At 34.5% G+C, this 25,011-nt stretch overlaps 1 protein-coding gene across 3 annotated transcripts in view; it reads left to right on the forward strand.

The window, feature by feature from the left end:
• The window catches only part of IGSF3 (immunoglobulin superfamily member 3), a 121,982-nt gene that overhangs the window by 64,475 nt on the left and 32,496 nt on the right, over positions 1–25,011 (forward strand). For 2 of the 3 annotated variants that reach the window (XM_026700692.2, XM_087937482.1), the window contains exons 4-7: positions 3,120–3,530; positions 7,170–7,559; positions 10,782–11,183; positions 16,133–16,537. In XM_026700692.2, coding sequence (XP_026556477.1) covers positions 3,120–3,530; positions 7,170–7,559; positions 10,782–11,183; positions 16,133–16,537 — 1,608 coding nt within the window. The remainder of the gene's footprint in view (positions 1–3,119; positions 3,531–7,169; positions 7,560–10,781; positions 11,184–16,132; positions 16,538–25,011) is intronic. The other variant, XM_026700693.2, reaches the window with a different exon arrangement.

Below are 25,011 nucleotides of genomic sequence, written 5' to 3' on the forward strand. Positions count from 1 at the left end.
GGGAGGCGCAAGGACCCCCGAAAGTCAAGGCAGAGCCGGCATATGTGCACAGGACTGGTCTTTGTGTGTGTATGCATGGCAGAAACCAGCAAACCAGGTGGCTGGCGCGCATGCCAAAACCTAGAATATCTGGTTTTTGGTGCGCGCATGTATACACGTGCACAACCATTTTGGTACTCGGTACCGAAAACATTTGCACACACTCCCGTTTTGGCACTCAGTTACCTAGCCTGGTAATGAAATGTTCAGAAACCAGCCCAGAAGCTTGGAGAATCAACCTTCACCTTCATCCTATACCCGAGCTACAGATATTTGCCACTCAAAATAAGTGAGGCCAGGCTACTAAATAGATATAATGAGAGATAGCCAAATGATTGAAGGCTTAAAAGTTCTTCTTTTGTTTCTTAAAATCCACTCCCCTTACCTCATTTGTTTGGGCTTTTTTGTGGTATTTTGTTCTGTGTATTCCAAAAGAGATTCTGGGAGCCATAACTGGAAATGAATACTAGTTATGATCTACAACTACTGTAAGCTTGTAGTTCCCAATCCTTCTAGATTTGTAGTTCCCAAAATTTGTTAAAATTGATATGACAATGAATATGCTTTTACATAGGAGTCAGAAAGAACCGGTCAACATACATGCATGTATCTATGTATGTATGTACATAACAATTTTAGTAGATATTAAAAAAGCATGAATCAGGAACTGAACAACTACCTAAAGTAATTGCCCCCTTCTCTTGAAGCATCTATGCTTAGCTAATTATATACTGAAATAATTCAAATAACTTTTTATTGAAACTAACATGCAAAATGAATCAACTACCGTTTATTCATAATTTACTACACAGGCAATTACAAGAAAAAATTGTTAATTAGCTTTAACAAATTGTTAATCTTAAAAAATTCTTTTATATCTTGTTTCATCTTATAAGCATATTTGTTGTATATACATATTTAAAGATAGATGCAAGACTCTATTTTCGTCATCTGTTTTGTTAAAGTTTAATGTAAATAGTGATTATTGGGTTTTTGTGATACATCATTTTCACAGGGCCTTTGGGTTTATGTGCTTTTATGTCCATGTGCTGCGTGTTGACCTGTGTTTTTCTATGAGGCAGGACTGTAGTGAGGGAACAATAATCCTGCTTCCATGGTAGAATTAATTCTGATTTCAGCATTAGTTTTCCTGACAGTTTTACTGAAAAACACATTAGTATTTCTATTAGAAGGGCAACCTATGTTCAGGCGATGTTTGATTTGTTGGTTTTTTGTTTGAAACCCACCTTATTATTTACAAATAACTCATATCCAACACACCATCTTCCTATTTTTCTCACAACAACCACCCTACCCTAGGAGATGAGTTGGGCTGAGAGAGAGTGAAAACCCAATGTCACCCAACTGGCTTTCATCGCTAAGGTGGGACTAGACCTCCAGCTCTTGCATTTTCTAGCATGGTGCTTTAACCACTACCAGGGGTCCCTCTGGCCGGATGTGTCACATGCAGCCGTTCCCACCCCAGTTCCGTGAAAGGGAAAAATGTTGCAAAATGTCACAGCAAGTTTGACACCCGTGCACTAGACTAAGCTCTCTTAGCTTTTATCCTTGGACGCTGCAAATTGAAGAAGACATAGGCACATTTTTAGATTGGTTTTGCAAGAAAACAACCAAGCTCAAAGAGCATAAAAGAGCTTGCAAATTCAAAATCATAATTTGCTCATTGTTATCCAGATCCCATCCATTTAGATATATCACTTGGTTAATTTTAGTTTAATTTAAATACAATAAATTAATTAGTGCTTTAAAGTCATTGCATATAACAAAGTATTAACATATTGCTTCTAAAGCTAATTAAGCCTTTAAGTTAGAGGACTATGCATTTGTTTGTTTGTTTATCCTCATAAGAAACAGACTGCCTCTAAGTTCTATACCTTAATTTTATTTGCAGATATTGTTAATTTATAAAAGAACAGTAAATAAAATGACAATCAATAGTGTTTGGGGACAAAGATTACTGATAGTGTAATGCCAAAGAAACACACATATGTACTCCACAAATAATTCCTTAGGAATCTCTGAGCAGTTAGTACTAATATTAGTACTAATACTGAAATTTATAAGATGAGTAAATAACATAAAATATATATATAAGAATATGTATATTTTTAATTGCATATGAAATATATATATATAGCTATAGCTGAGGACAGAGAAAAGAATGGATGAGGTAGAAATGATATAGTCTGATCTGGGCAGTAAATTAAATAACCTAGGTAAAGAAATTCTTCTGAAAAATTAAATGATATCGTAGTAAGAAACTGTCGTATATGCTAAACCAAACTAGCAATCTCTCTAAATATAGTTTTTTAGTTTTGGTCTTCAGAATTTTAGCAAAAGTCTTTCCTATTCCTATTATAGATTTCTATATGTTTGGTAATGACATAACGATTCTCAGTCATCCACGGCCAAGGACCACCTGCAGGCCCTAAATAGCTTGCTCTCCAAATTGTAGTTTTTAATGTGATAGCTTACTAATTACCTTCTGAGTAACAATGTTACTATATTTATTTGTTAATTGGTTTTAAATATAAATGAAATGAGGAGGGACAATTTTTTCTCAGTCTTGCCTACATTTTTCTCCTGACAGCTATGTTTTTTTCCCTCAGTTAAGCTGCCAAAATCACCTCATGGTGAGATGGCCAGCATATAAATTTAATAAAAAATATAAAATAAATAAATGTATAAATAAAATTAACCAGGAAAGGCCAAGTGTAGGCTTTGGATCAGAAAAATTGTATTCCCACCAACAGCCAACTGATTATAATAGGCTTAAATTGGATACAGATGTCCATAATCTATTAGAAATGACCCTCACCGGATTTGCTTTCTATATTGAAAAAAGTAACAATACTATTGTTTCTCATTTCTATTTATTGTGCAATATTGGTAGGAACATAAATACAACAATGAATATCTTCTTCATCACCTTTATCATTCTAGCATTTGGTGCAGAATTTTCTTTTCGGGTTAACTAAGGCTTCTTTGCATGATCAAACACAGCAAATACTATCGGTATACAGATATTTATATTCCTTTCTTTCATCTGTTCACTGCAGTTATTCCTGACTCCCTACGAATAACTTCTGAAACCCAGACTCTAAAGAAAGTACAACATGATTCTCTGGAACTAAAGTGTGAGATTACCAAGAATACTGAACAACACAGCCACATTTCCATTGCTTGGTATCGTCGGAAAGCAGATGAGCCTCTTGTGGAAGTTATTTCTCTCAGTAAAGATTTTGTACTGCGTGCAGGAAGTGAATACATGCAACGCCATGCAAGTGGAGACGTCCGTCTTGATAAAGTGGGCGAGACTCTATCTAAGCTTACTATCTATAATCTTCAGTCCTCTGATGAAGGCGAGTTTTATTGTGAGGCAGCTGAATGGATTCAGGATCCTAATGGCACTTGGTACGCCATGACACGCAAGCAGTCGGAAAGCACTATGGTCTATGTGGAAGGAACTGGTTAGTGTACCAATTTTTTTTACCTCTCTCATAGTCTTGCATGTACTCTCATGATTTCAGTTGTGGGATCAGGGATTCAAGGTAGACAATTTATTAGGAGGAGCTTCACAGACTTTACATTCTTTTTTATGTTGACCACTATGTCTCTACCAGAAGCTTTTGAGGGCTGTTTCATAAAGCAGTGATTGGAAACATAAAACCTATACTATATGGTACTACGGTGGATATGTCTCAGAAGAAAGCAGAACTCAAAATTAAAATACATATTTTAAAATTTTAAATGAATCTCAAGATTACAACAATTTTTATTCCCCCTCCCCAGATTCTTACAAAAATGTTAGTGACAATGCCTAAATCTAATGAGATTTAGCAATCTCTCAAAATGTTAATAATGTATGTATATTTATATGATATTTATATGAAGCCTGATGATGGCAGATGAGATTCTGCCGAAACGTTGCTACAGCTTTAAAAGCACAACTACAATGACGTGGGAAAATACCCGAATAAAGCTGAATGCCATTTATATGATTGTATATACATATGTGTATATATATATATATATATATATATGTTTTCTGAGGTTCTCGCGGGTATTTGTATGTGGATCTTTGGTTGTTCGGGTTTTCCCACGTAGATTGATATCGGCAGCACGCTGATGAAGTCTCATTCATCATCTTCAGGCTTCTGTCTTCGGCTCTGTGCTTCTCAGAGTGATGTGAGAAGCACAGAGCTGAAGACAGAAGCCTGAAGATGATGAATGAGACTTCATCGAAACGTTGCCTAGATACTCAATCTTACGCGGAGAAAACCCAACAACCAAAGATCCATATATGTGTGTGTGTGTGTGTGTGTGTGTGTGTGTATGTATGTATGTATGTGTATATATATATATATATACACACACACACACATACATACATACATACATACATACATATATATATACATATATATATATATAGCAACTCCAGTACTTTTAACATTTGGACTACAACTAAATAGTTCCAAGTTTCACTTTTTAAATACATGATTGATTAACTGATTGATAAATCATTTAGTTAGCGGAAGCAGGTGAAAACTTGAACCAAATCTGACATTCTGATACTATTGTAGAATGATTTATCTTAATTGTTAGTGCATCAAATAATCTGTCCTTTCATTGGTCCAATTTACAGATTTGCTGATTTAGTTTATCTGGGATGTGTTTAAAGAGACTTTATCACAGAGGTATCCAAACTTGGCAACTTTAAGACTTGTGGACTTTGGAAGTTGAAGTCCGCAAGTCTTAAAGTTGCCAAGTTTGGGGACCACTGCTTTATTATTGGGCTATTGGTTTCTTTCTTTAAAAAAAGGGGACCTGAGCAGCTATTAGCAAAAAAGATGTTCATGAGTGAATGCAAAAAACAGTACAATAATAGCCATTCTATTGTACTTTCATAATTGCCAATATACAAGTGGCTTTAACTAGAGCAGCATCCACCTGTGAATTTAATTTAACCTCTTAGTGTTGTATATATATCAGAGTGGTTAAAAAGCTTTCCATTTTATAAGCCATAAGCCAAAGTTTAATTACAGTACTCCTGTTCTCCTCAGTACTATATTCATAGGGTTTTTTTTGGTTGTCTTTTCCTTTTCCTTTTTTCTTCTCCTGACCTTTTGTTTGGTTCTCTTCGTTACTGGCATTTGACATTTTCCTCTTCTACCTGAACTAACTTAAAACCTGATACTACTTTAAAAAGGAATTCATGCTGCTATCCATTTCTACAATATTATTGTACCACCATCTGCTGAGAAGCCCCTTAGAAATTTACGTGAGCGTTAATGTTGAGAATGAAGTGTATTTTTACATTTTTGATATCTCAAAAATAGCCTTCAACTGAAGGTGCCCTAGCATTAAAATTATTAGCAAGAATTCTGTAAGAGATTTTGTTTGATTGAAAATAAAATGTAGTTCTTTAAAGAACTACATTATTGAACACTTGGAACAACCCATAATAAGCAGGAGAGGGAATTAATTAGCTAAGCTCTCTACGTCTAGGTCTGGGTGTATTTTTTAACACACCAATGATGAACTTTTTGCCTCTCTACCTTCACCTGGGTATTCTTGACCACAGCTAAATGCCACTTTACCTTCCCTTGTTCCAGTAATCTGCTCACCTGCAAAAATTTTCAGCAGTTACAAAGCCACAGTGGTCAGCAACACTAACATTTCCTTTAACTGGAACAGTTGATCATCCTCTTTAGCTTCTTCTGGTGTCAAAGTAGGTGTTAGGTAACTGCTGATTTGATATAGCAATGGCTATATCAAGTAAAAGCAGAGAGAGTGTTTTAAGATAAACTAGCTTTGGTTGATGCTAATTCATGATGCTTGCAAAAACCCATTAATAGTTTGCTAGCCGGTTTATAGTGTAGGACCTCACGAGCTAATTGCTATTGGAATCTAAAACATCTGATAAGCCTCCGGTTGCCTTATCATGTTACAAAATATACTGCCTTGCTTTAGGGCAGTGGTTCCCAACCTTTTTTTTGCCCCGCGCCCCTAAAGAAATTTCACTCGAACCTCGCACCCCCTGAAATTTAGACTTTAGGAACTACTGAACGTGTTAAATATATGGTAGGATTGAATCTTTTCAGCTATGTATGTGACGGCCACTAAATAATGATACTTAACTCTAAAATGAAAACAAAGTTAATCCATTGCATAATAAATCAAAATGCCAACATATAGCCAATATCCTATTATTTACCTGGACTTTTCTCACACCCCCTGGAATATCATCTTGCACCCCCAGGGGGTGCGAGCACCCCAGGTTGGGAACCCCTGCTTTAGGGTATTTAAATTTATGTACCACATGCACCTTTTTTCTTTTAAGTTAATTGCAGTTTCTATTGAAGTTTCTATTAAAGTTTCAGAGATTTTTTTTTTCTGATTGTTTTTCATATGAATAAAAATACCTTAATAGTCATATAAAATGTTCTTTACTCTTTTCAGTGCCTTTACTAAGCTATGTTTTACCCTGTGTTGCTGTTGTCCTATGTTGTGGTCCTTTTTGAATGGTGATGTCCTCTTTGGCCCATCAGTCAGTAGTTTGGGTAGGAATTGCTTATTTAGAATAAATGAATAAATAAATCACAGCAGTTGTTTCTATTCTTTTGATGTATGATTTTATGTAAAACATGAATTCATACAAACTGATTACTTATGCAACAAGCCAAAATTTTGAAGTAGAGAACATTGCTTATAAAAACTCTTTTAAGATAGTATACAATTCAATTATTGAATTGATATAATCTAAACTGGTATAGTTCTTCAATCGGTTAGCATGAAAGTAGCTAGCAAATTATTATTTTGCAGAAAATTAGTATCTAACTGCACCACATATATAGTTTTTGTGCTTTCCTATGCATAAGAAAGATGAAAGAGAAAACAAAAACATAGCTTTCAGAGAGGAAGTTAAAATACAGGAAGATGCAGACTTGTTAATATGCATAGTATGTTCAAAACCTCAAATAATAATTTCTTAATATTAATAAATCTAAGTTTGTTAGTTCTTCCATGTTTGTATAGGGCTGTGATACAGTTTCATTGGTTTGTATGTGTGTATGTGTATGTATTGTTTGTTCTGTTTCTTTTAGATATGGATATCAACGTTCGACTAGAAACAGAGAAGCGGACATACATAGTGGGTGAACCTGTGGAGTTCAGATGTATTTTGGAAGTACAAAATGTTGCAAAGAGGTATTTCTCCATCTCCTGGGCCTTCAATAGTTCTCTCATTGCTACTTTCGGTGCTAATGCTGTGCCAGTTCTTAACAATGAGTTTGCCCAGAGAGAAGCCTTGGGACAACTGAAAGTGGCCAAAGAGAGTGACAGCATCTATATTCTAAAAATCTACCGACTCCGACTGGAAGATAGCGGCAAATATAACTGTCGAGTGACAGAGCGATTGAAGACGACAACTGGTGAATTTATTGATGGTGAAAGCAAACGTCCAAAGAACACACCTATTACAGTGCTGCCCCTTAGTAAGCATAAATCTTTTTTGCTCCTATTTATTGTGTGGGTTTCTGGGACCTGGGCAGGTTTATGATGATTATGACATAAGCAGCTAATGGGCTAATTTCTTAGCTTCTGTTGAGTACAGTCTGCAGAGGATCTCAGATTCATTTAACTGGGAAAAAATGCATATGCCACTTTTCCCACAAAGATCCAAGCATTTTATAGCAAATAAATTCATAAATCAGGTAGACATCGCTTAGCAACCATACATTCAATAACCATTCAAAATTACCCATAGCTGTGAATGAGAAGACTTATGACTAGTCTTTAAAGTTGTAACTATCACAGTCTCCCTCTAGTCATGTAATCACAATTTGGATACTTGGCACCTGGTGTGCAATTACAATTGTCAGAGCACCCTGCAGTTACAAGATTGCCATTTCTGACTTTCACTACCAGCTTCCCACAAGCAAAGTTAATGGGGAAATCAGCAAGAATTGGCAAGTCATAATCATGTGACATGACATTCAGTGTCCATGCAGGAATAACAGAGTTGGAAGAGACCTTGGAGGTCTTCTAGTCTAACCCCATGCTCAAGCATGAAAGCCTATAACATTTTAGACAAATGGTTGTCCAAGCATTACTTTAAAATCTCTAGGGTTGGAACATCCACAACTTCTGGAAGCAAGTTGTTCCACTGATTATAATTGTTCTAACTGTCAGGAATTTCTCCATAGTTCTAAGTTGCTTCTCTTCTTGATTAGTTTCCATCCATTGCTTGTTGTCCTGCCTTCAGGTGCTTTGGAGAATAAGTTGACCCCCACTTCTTTGTGATATTGGAAGACTGCTATCATGCCATCCTTAGTCCTTTTCAACACTATGCCCTTTAAACTAGACATACCCAGTTCCTGCAACTGTTCTTCATGTATTTTAGCTTCCAGTCCTGTAATCTTTGTTGTTCTTCTCTGCATTATTTCCAGAGTTTCAACATCTTTTTATATTGTGGCAACCAAAACTGGATGCAATATTCCAAGTGTGATCTTACCAAGGCATTATAAAGTGGTACTAACACTTTACGTGATCTTGATTTCATCCCTCTGTTAATGCAGCCTAGGGACTTTGTTGGCTTTTTTGGCAGCTGCAGTACACTGCTGGCTCATATTTAAATGAATGTCCACTAGGAGTCCAAGATCCCTCTCTCAGGGATCACTTAGCAACCACAACTGGAATTGCCACAACTGTTACCCTAGGTCAGTGCAGTCACTTTTTTCTTTCCTTTAAAATCTCATTGCTTAGCAATGGAGTTCTGGTCCTAATAACGGTTGTTAACTGAGGACTACTTGTGTAATAGTGCTTTGTGCCATCAAATTACATATTTATTTGCAGAGTGATCCATGCTTCAGAAAAATATTTCAGATTGTAACATATCCATTTAGTACATACAGTACAAAGAGTATTTTTGCACCTGCGTGCTGTATTGTTTTTAAAGAACTGAAGACTTATACTGCCCTCCGAAGCAAACTTTGGAAGCAAATCAGAATTATCTCAGGCTTGTGTAATAATGGAAAAATCTGAACTTGTGTTAAGTTCCTGAATGCATCTGTTGATCTCTGTCTTAGGATATGTTGGACTTGATGAGCTATTGGTCTGGTTAATAAGGTTACTGTATTCTTAAAGACTTTAGGTTGGTGCTGATTAATTAATTATTGAACTCTCATCTTCCTCATGTCCCCCGAACTTAATTTTTGAAATATGTATAGAAGAACGTTTCTCTTTGGAACCTTAACTTAGAACTTGTCCCTAATTCACAAGCATCATATTTTTGTTTGTATCCTAATCAGACTCTTCCTCTGGTTCCTTTTCTGATGCTTTGGCTTCTTTCCCTGATTATAACAAGGAGATTAGTAAATAAAACTAAGTTTGATCTTTTTAAGAATTTCAGAGAATTTGAAGGCACAATATACTTTCCTGAAAATCTTCTTATAGTATTAGTTTCAAGTAAATGCTGTGTTCTGTATATTTCAAGTTGACTTGGACTGTCTTATCCTACCAAACTGTTTTTGGAGATGATAGTTTTATTTTGCTCCTTTCTCATAGCTGATGAAACATTTACAACAGTAATATAGTATTTCTGTAGTTAACAATGTATTTGTAAGTTGTCACATACACTCGATCTACCTATCTTATCTATCTTCCATTCATCATCTAGCTATCTTAAAAATATAGTATCAGTTTTATACATATTTAGTATCTATATGTTCACAGATTTATTAAATAATTTTTCCAAATATTACTGTAGTTTGAATCTGGATGTTATATGAATGGAAATTATATCTGATAACTTACACAAGACCAACACAACATTGACAAAGTAAATAAAATGATTAGAATAGAGAGGAAATAATTTTAGAAAATGGTTTGTTTTTGATTGAAAAATATCACAGAAGCAATAAACTCTAATTTCTATTCTATCACAATCTTTCTGTATTAAAAAGGAATAGATTTACACAATAGTGAAAAACAATAACTAGCTTTTATTATTTTGTTTTATTACATATCCTTCCCTAAAACAGTTGATTAAATTGTCTCTCACTGGTATACAGAACAGAAAACTTCCTTAGCTTCATTCTTATTCTTATTCTCCTTTAGCTCACTTTTCAGATCTATATTTGCAGTGGAAAAAATAGGATTCCTGCAGGGCAAAAAAATCTGGAGTTCAAAAAGGGAAGAAGTATCTTTTCTATTGTAACTTGAACATTTTAAAAACCTGGTGAACTGTGGAAAAGCAGTTGTTGCTGACTGATTTAAACAAGATCATGTACTTGCCAGTCTTAACTCGCATAGCAAGGATGTTCGTAAGATGGATTCTTCCTACCTCAAGTAATAGAAAAGGGAAGTAGGAGATGCAGGACAGATAATTTTATAATACTTTTTATTTAATAATAAGAATATAATAAATCCAAAGATTCATCCAAAGATTTATTTTATTAGTTACTTCTTTCCATTACTTCTGATTATTCCCTAATATGTATTATTGGGTTATAATATAAGGATACACAGTTTAAAAAACAAAATCTGTTTCCAACATTAAAGTGATTTTTTTTCAATTAGCTCAGTTTTGAAATAGTTTTCCAAATATATCCTCTTTTTGTTGGGTCACATGTTGTATTTCTGTAGGAAGAAATATGCATGTATGAGTTATCCCACACAGTCCTCATTGTAATCACATATGTTCTCCTTTACTGCAGAAACCAATATTTCAATAGAAGTATCCAACAATGCCACAAACGTTCTAGAAGGGGAGAGCCTGAGATTTGGTTGCACTGTTCGCACTGGGTTTAGACCCCAAAACCGATTATCTGTCACTTGGCAACTTGTGGATAAGCAGAACCGTCGCAGTGACATTATACAACTTGACCGGGATGGAACCCTTCGTCCTGGTCCCTCTTATGTCGAGCGCAGTAGCTATGGGGGGATCCAAATGGAACAGATACGGCCTGGATCCTTCACGCTTGAGATCTTTAACAGCATCAAGGCAGATGAGGGCCATTATGAGTGTCGTATTACAGAATGGACACGTAGGCTGGATGGGGAGTGGCAGATGATTGGAGAGCGGCATAATGGCTCAGCAGTAGCTATCACTGCATTAGGTGAGTATAAAAAGTGCCACAAGATACTACATAACAGTCCTCAGCTTAAGTCAGAGGTACCTCATCAACATTCCCCCAAAACTTTAGATGCAGTGTTGGGGTGGTTACAAATATGCTATTACATTGTGACTTTCAATGTTTTTATAAGGGAATTTAAAAGGAAAACTAATATTAACCATGATAATAATTGCTTTGACTTAATAACGTATCAGTGAAATCAAATTTAGTTTTCATTCTTGCACATTCCACTTTTGTGGATTATAGAATAAAGAAAGTGAAGAAACAAGACTTCTGTAGAAAAATAGAAGTTGGTGCCAATCAAAAGAGTCTGAAGCATATTTAAAATCTGAAAAGTCAAATAAGATTTGGAAGTAGCTGAGACAGATATTTCCCTAATTCACTGAACTATTTGTCGTCAGAAGAAATATAACATAATTGGAGTTGCAAGATTCTGTAACTGTAGCCAGTCTCAATACAAGCAAGTGTGTGTGTGTGTGTGTGTACATACACAAACATAAATACACATACACACACACACACACACAAAACAACCTTTCATTTTATTGTTAAAACAAAAAATGTTTGTCCCCAGATCATTTAGTAACTATATGGTTGTGTTTAGGACATATACAGGTCGTTAATGTAAAATGCTGTGTTATCATTTTTGCATCATCTGTTTTAATCTTCTAGGGAAAATAACCCGTGAAACCTTCATTTTTCTCTTTTTATGCCTCAAACAATAGGTATATTTCTCTTAAATGCTTAAAATAGTTGTTTCAGGTAACAAGCTCTGAAGCAAAAAAAAGTGTTATAATAACTCATGGTTCTTTTAAGCACATATATAACAATTACTTGTTAGCGTACATGGCGAAAGAGATGGAAATTTGTCTTTAAAATAGATAATAGTCTCTTTATTCTGGTATGTTTCTGTGGCAGATAGGGCCAGGTTTGTTGGTCATAAACTTTCTTGAGTGGTTGTAGAATTCTCCTTGCCATGTATTGGTGATTATGGGATTTGTAGGAAAACAGTGCCTTATAAATTATTTGAGTGATATTTTCTTGTAAAAATCTAAATTAGATTCTCTGTCTGAATATTCTTAGGGGATTTTGCATTTCTATATCAGGCTTACTTGCAAGTGTGAAAGGACATAACTCCCAACCCAAGTTTCTCTTGTAATGGTAGCACACATGATAGAGACAAGTGAGAATTAATAGAAGATAATTGATAGTGATTCCTTGTTCCGTACGCTGGTTTTCCTTGGCCTTAATCTCCAGTGCTAACTTTTGATTCCTGGACAGGCACAGAAAAACTGAAAAGCTGGGCTATCTGGCATTTGCACAATCTCACAGGAATTGTAAGAGTTTTAAGTCCCCTCTACCCTTTTTTATCCTGTTTCCTTATAAGTGCATGTATTGTTTTGGAATAACTCCAATCTTACTGTGCTGTCCAAAATTAGTTCTTAATTTAATTAGTTGTTAATATTTATAAATCTTCATTACTTGATGGACAACAGAATTGTTCATCAGTAACTTTATTTTACTTCAGGTAAGCTCATGCTCTGTTATCATTTTTCCTGTCATCATTGTTATTATCATTAATAGCACCTCGTTTCTGCCAGTCTTTTTTCCCTGTTGTCTTATATCCTTATATCCCATTAGGGTCTTTTTTTAAAGATTTGCTTCTGCATTCTGTGGTTAAAAAATGATGCTCATGATTTATTGTTGGTGTTTCTAGTCTGTTTTCTACCTTTACCTTACTTAATATTGAGGGTTTTTTCTTGCTGTCCTTTACTGCCATGCTGTATTTCCAACAGTTTACTCCAGAACCAATTTAAAGTTTTTCTTTATCCAGATTTTCTGATTGTCTGACTTCTTCAAGACATCTGTTATGTCTTGGAAGACTGACTTTAATAACATATAACTTGGTACTGTTTTGTACAATTTTTTGTTTTATTTATATCTGTGTAACCTTTGTCTCAAAAAACAAGTTTTATTTATTTTACTAATATAAAATCATGATTCCTGTGCATTGTTGAGAGGGGGGGGGCTGTTTTTATTTCTACTATTATCTCGCTACTATGCATTAGATTGGTTTTGTCTGTTTTCAATACCAAGCATCAGACCAAATTTTGCATTCTCATCTTCCATATTCAGTAAAAGGTTACATATGTTTTCTTCACATTCAGCTACCAAAATGATAGGCTCAACCTATCTGAGTTGGTTTAAATTTATTAATTTATTTTATCAATTTTAATTGATTTTAATCCAAAAATTTGTCCCTAAATTAAGCATCATTCCAAAATGTAAGTTTTCTCCCATGCATGGGAATTATCAAGTGTGGTATTTTATCAATAAATTATATTTTTTACAATTAGCAAAGTTGGCTGGCCATTGAGAATATATTCTGTTGTCCAGTGTGGAAGATGTTAAGGAAGAGGATTAAAAAATAAATATTGTTAATTTTGTAAAGCTCCGATTCCAGGAGAAAGACAATATAACATACTATTAAGGAATTTCTAATGAAGTGATGCTTTGATTCCTAGAGAGACATAAGGAAATTATTTGCATACCATGGGGTTTTCCAGAAAAGTTAAACTCATAATTGGGAGAAAAGCAAATGTGTATGCTTATTTTGCATCTACAATAGCTTTATTTCTGCCTTGTTCAGTTACTGCTCAAAGTTATAACAGCACTGAAAAATTAAATTTGCAATTGTGAGGGATCACCTTTTTTAATCTTCACAACTGGCTTCCAATAAAATCAATGGAGAAGGTGGAAGGATATTGCAAGTTGTGGTAGTGTGACATCATGCTTAACTACAGCAGTGGAACTGGCCTAAGTCTGGTGCAGTCACTTGACATTGTGAATAGCAACAAAGTTGCCACCTTCATTTGTGGTTGGTAAGGGAAGACTACATGCACTATGTATTTCCTAGTATAAAGCAAGCAAGTATAATTCAATCAGTGAGCTCAAAAAATCAGATATTTCAAAATCTGTGTTTCAGTACAAAGTTAGTGCAAACAGAGGAATTGCCATTTTAAACTTCATTTTTAATTGAGAGATCTATTACAAGATCATAAAAAAGAGTCTATTACATAAGCAAAATTCATTCCTGCAACCTGTTGGGCAAGCATAATTCTTTCACTAACACATTATAAAACTGATTCTTGGCTTCAGCTGAGGCACTAATGTGTGAAGGAATTTAAGCCTTTCTCTGTACTAAAAAGTGCCTCTTAAATGTGATTTTTCAACAATTGCATCAGAAATCTATATCCAATATTATTTCTGATTGTCTACTATAGTCAATATAGAAAAAGAAAAATGTTAGTTTTTCCTTCCTCGTTTGATCTCTTGCCTGTAAATCCTTAGATACATTCCAAAAAGACTTTAATGCCAAACTTTGACCTATTCTTTTTATAATTACATCGACTAGAATTCTGCTATAATGATGCCCTCAAGGATTAGAATCCTTGAGATACTTAATTGATGTACGTGTACAAAAATGCTTTTGCAGTTCTGGAGCAATAATATAAGAACAAGATAAGATAAGATAAAGGTTATCAATGTAAAGGTTATCTTGTTCTTATATTATTGCTCCAGAACTAACCTTTATCTTATCTTTCTTCTGTGAATACACTGGCACACATTAAAAAATGAAATTCTGATTCCCACTCTCAAAAGTGTGTGTATGTGTGTATGTATATACATACATACGTATGTACACACACACACACACACACACACACACACACACATTCTTTTGTGGGCAGGAATCAGAATTCCATTTGTACACAAACACACACACATATTAATCACATACCATTTAGAATACATAGCGACAAAAACAGTCTTGAAAGTTAACGAGATTGATACTATAGGGTATGAAGCTATTACAGAATCTAGTTCTGCTTCAGATATGAAGCCTCCTCCCAGAAGGTAACAAAGAAAACCAGTCATGGAGAGGATATGTAAGTGTCCCAGGCAATACTGTGGACCCTGGTCAAGCATCACTTATATGCTATGTCCTGGATAGAGGGAAGTGAACTTCCAATAATCTCTTCTGCTATCTCACCTCTTTGAACTCTCTGTTTCTGTCTGAAATAGTAATACCTCCAAACCACACAGTAATATAATTCGACAGGATGCTTTCAATCGTCCCTCTATAGAAAGTGGTAAGGATACTGGAAAGATCATATGACGCAGAAAATGCTGGTGCTGTTGTGCCCATTTCACCAGTGACTTACTGTTGAGTGACCAAACTAACCTCATCAGTTGAGTACCCAAAAATGTGATTCTATTAATCATGTCCACAGTTGAATGTTGTACAGAGGTGTATGGTTATGCCTGTCTTTTCTAAAATTGATAATGATCACTTTTATTTTTTCTACATTTAAAACCAGGCTGTTTTTATTCCATCAGTTCATCAAACCCTATATATTTCAATATATATTCAATATACTCAAGAGTTCTGTTAAAAGATTTCATAGTATCTATAGGCATGAGTGCCGTATTAGAGGATATTGTAGATTTAAAACACTAAAGACCAACATTGGAGCATGCTTTTTGATTCAAGCAACACATCTAGAAGTACAATGCAGTTTTATAAGTAACAAGACAAAGTTTCATTTTAAATGTACACTTCAGTGTACTTGGAAACAAAAAATATTTTGCTTCATCACAGATCATTTGAAACAAGTTAAGTAAGAAGCACAATTCCATTTAATACTACCAGCTCAATTTTTATCCTTAAATTTCAGGAATGAGATTACTTTCTGTAATACCAGAAATCAATTTTTCCTGTTGGAGTTTTAATATGTTAACTGAGAAAAAATGCTTACAGCAATATTCTGTGAATTACAGTTAGAAAATTAGTTGTTTCTTTGGATCTATACGTTAATTCGGGTTTATTAATGTTTTAAGTAGTGTTTTTTATTGTACTTTTTTGGCAGATGCTGGTTTTGCAGTTACAGCCATCTCCCGCACACCTGGGGTGACCTATAATGAATCATTTGACTTACAATGTATTATCAAGCCACACTATCCTTCATGGGTGCCAGTATCCGTGACTTGGCGTTTTCAACCAGCTGGCAGCACTGAATTTCATGATTTGGTCACCTTTACTCGTGATGGAGGAGTTCAGTGGGGTGATAAATATGTTGGATTCCGAACCCGAACAGCCATTGAGAAAGCAGAGTCCAGCAACAATGTACGCCTGAGCATCAGCAGGGCCAGTGACACAGAAGCAGGCAAATACCAGTGTGTGGCTGAGCTGTGGCGCAAGAACTACAATAGCAGCTGGACCCGATTGGCAGATAGAACCTCCAACCTGTTGGAAATCAGGGTCTTACGACCTAGTAAGTATGCTGCCAGTATTGCCAAGGATTTAATGGAACGGTTTAAGGATGAAAACTTGCCATTCTATCAGCTTGCCACTCATCATTTATAAGGTTTGCGTTTCCAAATGTTCCCCCCCCCCTTTGGAGCAGTGCAAGAGGGCTGTTTTTAAATTTCGTGGTACTGCCTTAAATCTGTGTGTTCTCAAGAATATACATACCATCAGAAGTGTAACAAATTCTCTTTCAGTTTCCATGAAGTTATCATTGAAGAGAAGTCACTTTATGAGGAAATAGTAGGGTTGTTATGGGTACCAGAGCACTGTTGGAATTAGCAAAGAAAGTTCAGCCTAAACTAAAAGTAAGATATTAACAAGAATTGAAGTTATATTCTTAGTTCACAGCTGTTTATCAACTTTTGCTTGTATCTCAGATGGTTTTTTTAAAAAAATAAAAAGATCTGTCAATGTAAAGCTGAAGACAAATTATTGAGTACAGATGGCGTGGGCTTATGTCCATTTATTTAGTGACTATTCAAAGTTAATTCAAAGGCTGAAATAATATACTTATGACCAGTTCTTGAAGTTCTGGCTGTTGCAAACACCTGCAGTCACATGATTATAATCAGGTGCTTAGGCAGCTGTCTTGCATTTACAGCATTGAGCTGTGATCATGTGATTGATTGGAATTTGTGACCTTCCCTACCACCTTCCAGAAACAAACTCAGTAGGAAAACTGGCAAGTAAGGTTTCAAATTGTTTTTCCTACCTTTTCTTCCAGGAAGTCTGAGATCTTTGTTGAGATAATTCCCCGTTAAGAGAATGAGCGCATACAGGGAGACTTATTGGAGAGGAGTGTTTGAATAATACACATACAGCACACAGATACATTGTACAGTAAATGTAGGTTTTTACTTCCAGAAATGTTAAGCAAAGTCCAAAATAAGCAATCCAAAGTCATTCACAAGTTAAATCAGTCAGTTTTCAATCCAGGGATAATCCAAATATCAAAGTCCAGTGTCAAAAAACAGTTCAGTAACAGACTTACATTAAATCCAGTAATATCAGTCAATTAGAAGAAATAGAGGAACGGCAATACTTTCCAACAAAAGGAAATAGAGACTGACTCACACTCTCTTCTGAGACTAAACAACCCAGGTTTCTGGCTCCATCTTATGGCCGTTTGAGAAACCACACCTAATTACAGTTTTGCATTTTCTTAAAGATAGTTTTAAAACGTTTATCCTGGTTTATATATTTCTAACCCAAATAGCTGTTAGGTGACTCATATTCCTAACAATCTTGTATTCTGTAGTCTCCCTCCTGCCCACGCTCAGCCTCCATTGGTTCTCCCAGGCCTCCTCTAACCCACCCATGGCTGCTGCCAGCCCACCTGCACTCCATAGTACCTGCTTCCACACCCCCGCTTCTTGCCTGAGACGCCCTCCTCTTCCCATTTAATGACCTATGCAGTGTTAGATTATGACAGCAATCAGGATTGCCATACTTGCTGTCATTATATACAATTGTGCTTTATGTTCACATTGTTTATCAACAGCAGTCTTGGTCCCAGTTGCCATTGTTACCCAAGGACTACCTGTACATACATACATATCTACATATATGTACTTGTGAATACATGTATTTCATGCATCTTATTTTTGCATCTAGTGGGCATTACATAATGTTTAAAAATTATCTTCCTTAAAAAGTCTGAAAAACTTACTTCAGAAAACTGTATGCAAGGACAGATTTTCATGGTCCCTGTATAAAAACATCAATCAAGAAAAAAAAATCCATGCATGTGGAATAATTTAGACTGAAATTAGTGTTTGGAATTACATTTAGAAAGAACCTGTATGTTTACAACAATGTAAACAAGTAAGGTTATAGGGCAACATTGTAGTTGTTATACTCAAAAAGGAGGCACAAGTATGTTATTCAAGAAGAGATTTCTTCAGGCATAAATTGTTGGCTAAATTCCAACATCAGTCAGTAATTCTATTTATCTAGCTCATTCCATCTCATTTAAGTTGGATAATATTTTAGTGAATTATATCTATTATAGTAGTCTCATTTCTGTGTCTCAGACTCATATGTGTGCCTGGAACATGTCATTTTTGTCCTTTTGTTGCAAAAACAAATGCTTTACTTCAGTATTTGTTCAGTATGTAATCCCTTGATGTCGTTATCTTCTATTTATTCACCATTTTCAAACTCCTTGGAGCATCTAAGAAGGGTTGGATGTTAAAATCACTATAATTTTGTAAATGGGGATCAATATTAACACTTTTTAAAAAGCATAGGCATTTTTATCATAGTTTTTATTGCTAGTTGTAGTGGTAATTGGCAAACAATTCTTAAATTCAAAGTGCTGTATTTTGTACAGGCCTATAAATAATGTAAGGTAGTACTTATATCTAGTCAGTTTCAATCCTCAGAGCCCTGAAATATGTTTAGTCCTGTTAGATGTTATAATGACTGAGCTGTGTTACAATAGATTGTGCCAGTAAAAACAGAATCCCAAAGTCTACTGACTATAGATTGCATACAAAGAAAGCAAATCCTTCTAACACTAAAGAGGTTAATAAAACATTTGCAGGAAAACCACCAAACTCAAGAAAGCACTAAGGACTCCAAAGCAATATATGCTGAGTTGCAATTAGCAAATAGGATATTTTAAGAAGACCAATAAGACCAATAATTTGTTTTTAGTGTTCTACCTAAGTTCATACCATAGTACTTTCTCATGAAAGCTTTCCCATGCCAACCAAGGCATTTTTTTCAGAAGATAAAAGGTTCAGACTCAATTCTTGTTAAATAAATGGAAATCAGAATATTTTCTTAATCTACCATATTAATAGATCCTGCTATAACATGATACAATGAATAGTAGTCTCAAATTGAAATCACAAAGAAAAACATCTTGTTGAATATAATATTAGCATTGCAAAAGTCTTTGGCTAATGTTTTTCCATCTTATCTTAGAGGTGGCCACAAAGGCAAAATTGGAAGCTTTTACTTCCATTTTTTTGTAATGACTTCTCTTTAAATATAATCTAAGGAAACAAATTCACTATGGTATAACCAACGAGCAAACTCACTATGATACTCCATAACTTTTTTTCTGAATACAGAATACAAAATAACAAAATATTGATGGGATCTTTGCGGTCTTCTAGTCCAACCTCTACTAGCTACATTTTGTCTGTTTGATTAAAATGATAAAAGACAGTTGATTTAAAGCATGTGAAAGTATTTGATCTCCTGAAAGTAAAGCTATACTGAAAAAAATAATTTATGTAACATTAAATAATAGTTCAACTTCACATTTAAATGAGATCACTACTTCTCTTAATAAAGACATCTAAGATGGCTGACATCATTTACTGAAAGCAAAGGAAATTAAATCATCTTGCTTTCCAGTAAGCCAAATATGCTAATCAAGTAGTCTAAGCTTCCCCAGTTTCATTCTAAAAAAATAATAATAATTCTGAAGTTTTGATGAATTTGGTAATAAAGGTCATATTAAGACATACAAAAAAAATTGGAAGAAATTTTAGGATGGCACTTTCCATATTTATTAGTTCTGTTGATTACCTCACTCTCTTGAAATATATTTTCAAGTTGAAATGCATGACACAAACTGAAGTAAATATGTCTTGAGTGCCTCAAACAAAGACAGCAAACTTACTTCTAGTCCTACTGTCACATGACATATGGCTGTGTTGCAGACTACTGAACAGAAATATTTATGCATAACCTCTAGTAAAGAACCTTACTGTCTGATTTGTGCATCTATCAAATTGCTGCAGGCTTGTGGTATATTTTCAAATATGATCTGCATTAAGTGCTGAAATATTGGAAGTAGTTACAAATAAGAAATGTCTCCATTTTGAACTTTTGTGGCCCTTATTTTTACTTGAATAATGAAGAGATAGTGTTGGTTGGTTTTGCATCTGTAAATATTCCAGTCCTTTTTATAAACTAACAAAACATATAAGACTCCTTCAGATTGTGAGTAGAAACTAGAAAAACAGAGTTGGAAGGGACCTTGGAGATCTTCTAATCCAACCCCTACTCAGTTCTTAAAAACTTCCAGTGTTGGAGCATCCACAAGTTCTGGAGGCAAGTTGTCCCACTAGTTCTAACTGTCAGGAAAGTTCTCCTTAGTTCTAGGTTGCTTTTCTCCTTGATTAGTTTTGATCCATTGTTCTTGTCCTGCCTTTGGCTGCTTTGGAGAATAGATTGTCTCCCTCTTCTTTGTGGCAACCCCTTAGATATAGGAACATTGCTATCATGTCACCCTTAGTTCTTCTTTTCATTAAACTAGACATACCCAATTCCAGCAACTGTTCTTTATATGTTTTAGCCCCCAGTCCCCTAATCATCTTTGTTGCTCTTCTGTGCACTCTTTGCCTCAAGTCTCCACATCTTTCTTACATTGTGGCAACCAAAACTGGATGCAGAATTTCAAGAGTGGTCTTACCAAGGTATTATAAAGTGGTATTAATACTTCATATGATCTTGATTCTATCCCTCTGTTAATGCAGATTAGGAATGTATTGGCTTTTTTGGCAGTTGCAGCATACTGCTGGCTCATATTTAAATGATTATCCACTAAAGACTTCAAGATCACTCTCATATCCCACAACGTATGTGTGGTATAAAATATGTCTGTTAAATATTAAAAATTGATCTAGAAATCTCTTCTCTCTTATACTTCTTTTAAAATATATGATACTTAAATAGTTAAATTAACTAACCTGGAAAGAAGCTCACTTGGTTAAGCTGCAGTTGGTTTATAAGTTTACTATTCGATTGATTTAAAGCAAAAGATGAAATACAGATAGCAGAGAAACCTTAAGAAATTAAAAAAAAACTTGATCCAAAAGTCTCAGATTGCTTGCTTATGTTCTCATATCTTGCCCCAACAAGTGGTTTACTTTAGTGCCTCCAAAACAGACTTTTTCTCCCCATGAGAACATTAATTGGGAGAGAGAGTCTTGTGGCTTCCTTTCTAATTTACAGACAGCTATTTCAATTAAATCAGCTTTGGTGGAAGTGAAGTAGTGTGCTCAGTGACCTAAAAACTTTAAATGCTGTTCATTATAATGAAGAGGAAAGACCAGAGATGGCAATGTGTGCTTTGGTAATACACTATAATAATCAATTACTACTTTCTCAGATACCAGTTTAGATACAGATACAAATGAAGTAAGTACCGTAAAAATAAAATATATTCTGTAATTTAGGAAATTAACTTTTAAATATTTTGATGCATCTTAACAGCGAACTGTAACAGGATAAGTAAAATATCTTTCACCATCATTCCAGGATTAATAATGTTCCCACCTATTACTATAAGTCATGATGAATATTTTAAGTATTCCTAGAATTCATTGAACAGAAATGTCATGAAGCCTTGTTCCTATTCAAATGTAAGCATCCATATAGATACACTAACACATCCAATTGTAGTAATTCCTATTGACACACATGTAAAAGCTTTCCAGTTTTAGATACGTGGAGAAAAATGTATCTATAAGGAAACCCGGATATAATTGAAAAACAGCCAAGAGTGGTACTTAATCACTAAATTCAGTCTCTACATCAGGATGTGGTTTGTAGCTAATAGAAAGACAGTTCAATCTATAAAGGTGGCATTGAAAGTCATGGGCCAATGAACAGGCAAATTGATTGAAACTGAAATAAAGAGGAAAAACAGTTAGATGCTGTAAGTTAAAGAAGATCAACAGCTTTTGGTGGTCTGTGTAGAACTTTTGGCTCAGGAGACAGTTTTTCCCCCCCAGGTAGCTCAATTTTTGAGTAATTAGTTTAAAGCTTATGGGTCAGACATTTTATCTGTTTTGGAACCATTATCCTAATGTTCTTAAATCACCATCCAGTTTTGGTGCAAGATAAATTGGTATAAATGTATTCAATAAAACAAAAATATAAACCAAACAACCAAACCAAACAATCAATAAAAATAATTAATTAGAATAGTCGGGACTTGCAGCAACTTCATATTTCCTTTTCAAATAAGGTCATCTACTTTATATAAAACAGATTTAGTTTCCTGGACAGAGAGCTATATCTAGAAAGATGTGTAAACCCTTCTGAGTATATCATCCTGTCTGCATTTTTAAAACATAGATTGCTCCTTTTCTCCAGGTCAGTGCATGCATATATAGCAAAATCTTCTCAGGAGAGTTTTTTCTTTATTTTGCTAGTTCTGTGGGAAGAATAACTCAAACAGCAAATATATTCTGGAATATTTTGAAACAAGATTGTAGAGTAAGTAATACATTTTATTTTTGTGAAAGGAAAGTGGGAAGTCAAAAACTTAAACTTAAAACAGAATTCTACAAAAAATTACATATGAAAATAATTGAATTGGACTATGCTAATATAGTTATGATGGGAGATTTTAATGGAATTGTAGACAACAAATTGGATTATACAGCACAGAAAACAACAAAGCAAAACAGAAAGACTCTCCCTAAATCTTTTTTTAAAATGATAGATGAAATAAACTTAAAAGATATATGGAGACAAAGAAATGCTAAAACTAAACAATATACTTTCTATTCAAATAGACACTTATCATGGTCCAGAATAGATATGATATGGATGTCAACAGAATTAATACCTAACATTCAAGAAATAAATATTGAAACAAGTACTTGGGCAGATCACAATCCAATGACAATTAAATGGAAAGGACAAAAAAGATCTAGATGGACGTTAAATAATACTATTTTAAAGGAAAAAGACTTTACACAGTGGATGGAGAAAGAATTGGCCTTTTTCTTTAGAGAAAATAAAAAAGAAGATACATCCATTCAGAATGTATGGGACACAATGAAGGCATATGCTAGAAGCTTGATAATAGACTATACAAGGAAAAGGAATACTATGAAAAGGCTAGCCTCTAAGGCCCTAGAGGATGAGCATAAAAGACTTGAAAAAGAGCTACAGAAAATGCCACAGAAAAAGGACATCAAGTTAAAAATGGATATAATTAAACACAAAATGGGTCAAATAGAAAAAGAAGAATTAGCACAGAAAATTAGAGGTGCTAAACAGAACTACTTTGAAGACGCAAATAAACCAGGTAGATGGTTAGCATATAAATTGAGAAAGGAGAAAGAATCAAGGAAAATATTGCAATTAATAGATGACCAAGGCCAAGTTTGCCATGGTAGCAAAGAGAAGAAGGAAATCATTCGAGACTTCTATGGGAAGTTATATATGCAAGAGAATATTAATGAAGAGAGAGTTAAGCAGTATTTACAGAATGCTAATTTACCTCAGATACATAAAGAGACTGAAAAAATGTTAGAAAGCAATATAACAATGATGGAGTTAACTGAAGCACTCAAGAAGCAAAATAATGGAAAGGCACCTGGCCCAGATGGACTTCCGGCAGAATTTTATAAAACATTACAAGAATCATTGAATCTTCCATTGCTAGAAGTTATGAATGAAGTTATGTTAAAGAAGAAGATACCTAAATCATGGTCAGAAGCCTATATTATACTTATTCCTAAAGAGGAGGCCGACCCATTACAAATTAAGACCCATTTCTTTACTAAATGCAGATTACAAAATCTTTGCTTCAATATTGGCAGAAAGACAAAAAATATTTAAATAATTTTATCCATCCTGATCATAATGGATTTCTGCCAAAGAGACAAATATGAGAGTAATCTTGGACACCTTGGAATACTACGAGGCACATCCTGAAAAACAAATGGCTCTGATATTTCTAGATACACAGAAGGCATTTGACAATGTGAATTGGCGATTCATGTTATTACTGTTGGAACAGATGCGTTTTGCTAGAAAATTCATCCAAGTAATAGAAGCTATATACTATAAGCAAACGGCAAAGGTAATGATAGAGGGGGAGCTGACTGACTCTATTAATATAAGAAAAGGAACAAGACAAGGGTGCCCACTATCACCTTTGTTGTTTGTGTTAACTTTGGAAGTGTTAAACAGAAATATTAGAGATGAAAAGAATATAAAAGGAATGAAAATTAAAAAGGAAGAATTTAAGCTGCAAGCATTTGCGGATGATCTGGTTTTCATCTTAGAAGACCCTTTAGAAACAGCATCAAAATTGATAGAAAAGATAGAGACATATGGAAAGGTGGCTGGTTTGAAAATAAATAAAGACAAGACAAAGATTTTGACAAAGAATATGCTATTAAGACAAAAGGAAGAACTGGCAGACCTATTGAAAATTCAAGTCACGAATAAGATCAAGTATTTGGGCATATATTTGACAACAAGATGTAGTACATTAAAAGAGAATAATTATATTAAACTTAAACAGCAGTTAGCGCTAGATTTGGCGAAATGGGAAAACTTACAACTCTCACTAATAGGGAGAATCTCAACAATCAAAATGAATATATTACCCAGAATTTTATATCTGTTTCAAACAATTCCAATTAGGCTTGGAAAAGATTATTTTGAAGATTT

The sequence above is a fragment of the Pseudonaja textilis genome, chromosome 7, assembly GCF_049901715.1.
Source record: "Pseudonaja textilis isolate UNSWEBS1 chromosome 7, rPseTex1.2, whole genome shotgun sequence".
In the NCBI taxonomy this organism is placed as follows: domain Eukaryota; kingdom Metazoa; phylum Chordata; class Lepidosauria; order Squamata; family Elapidae; genus Pseudonaja; species Pseudonaja textilis.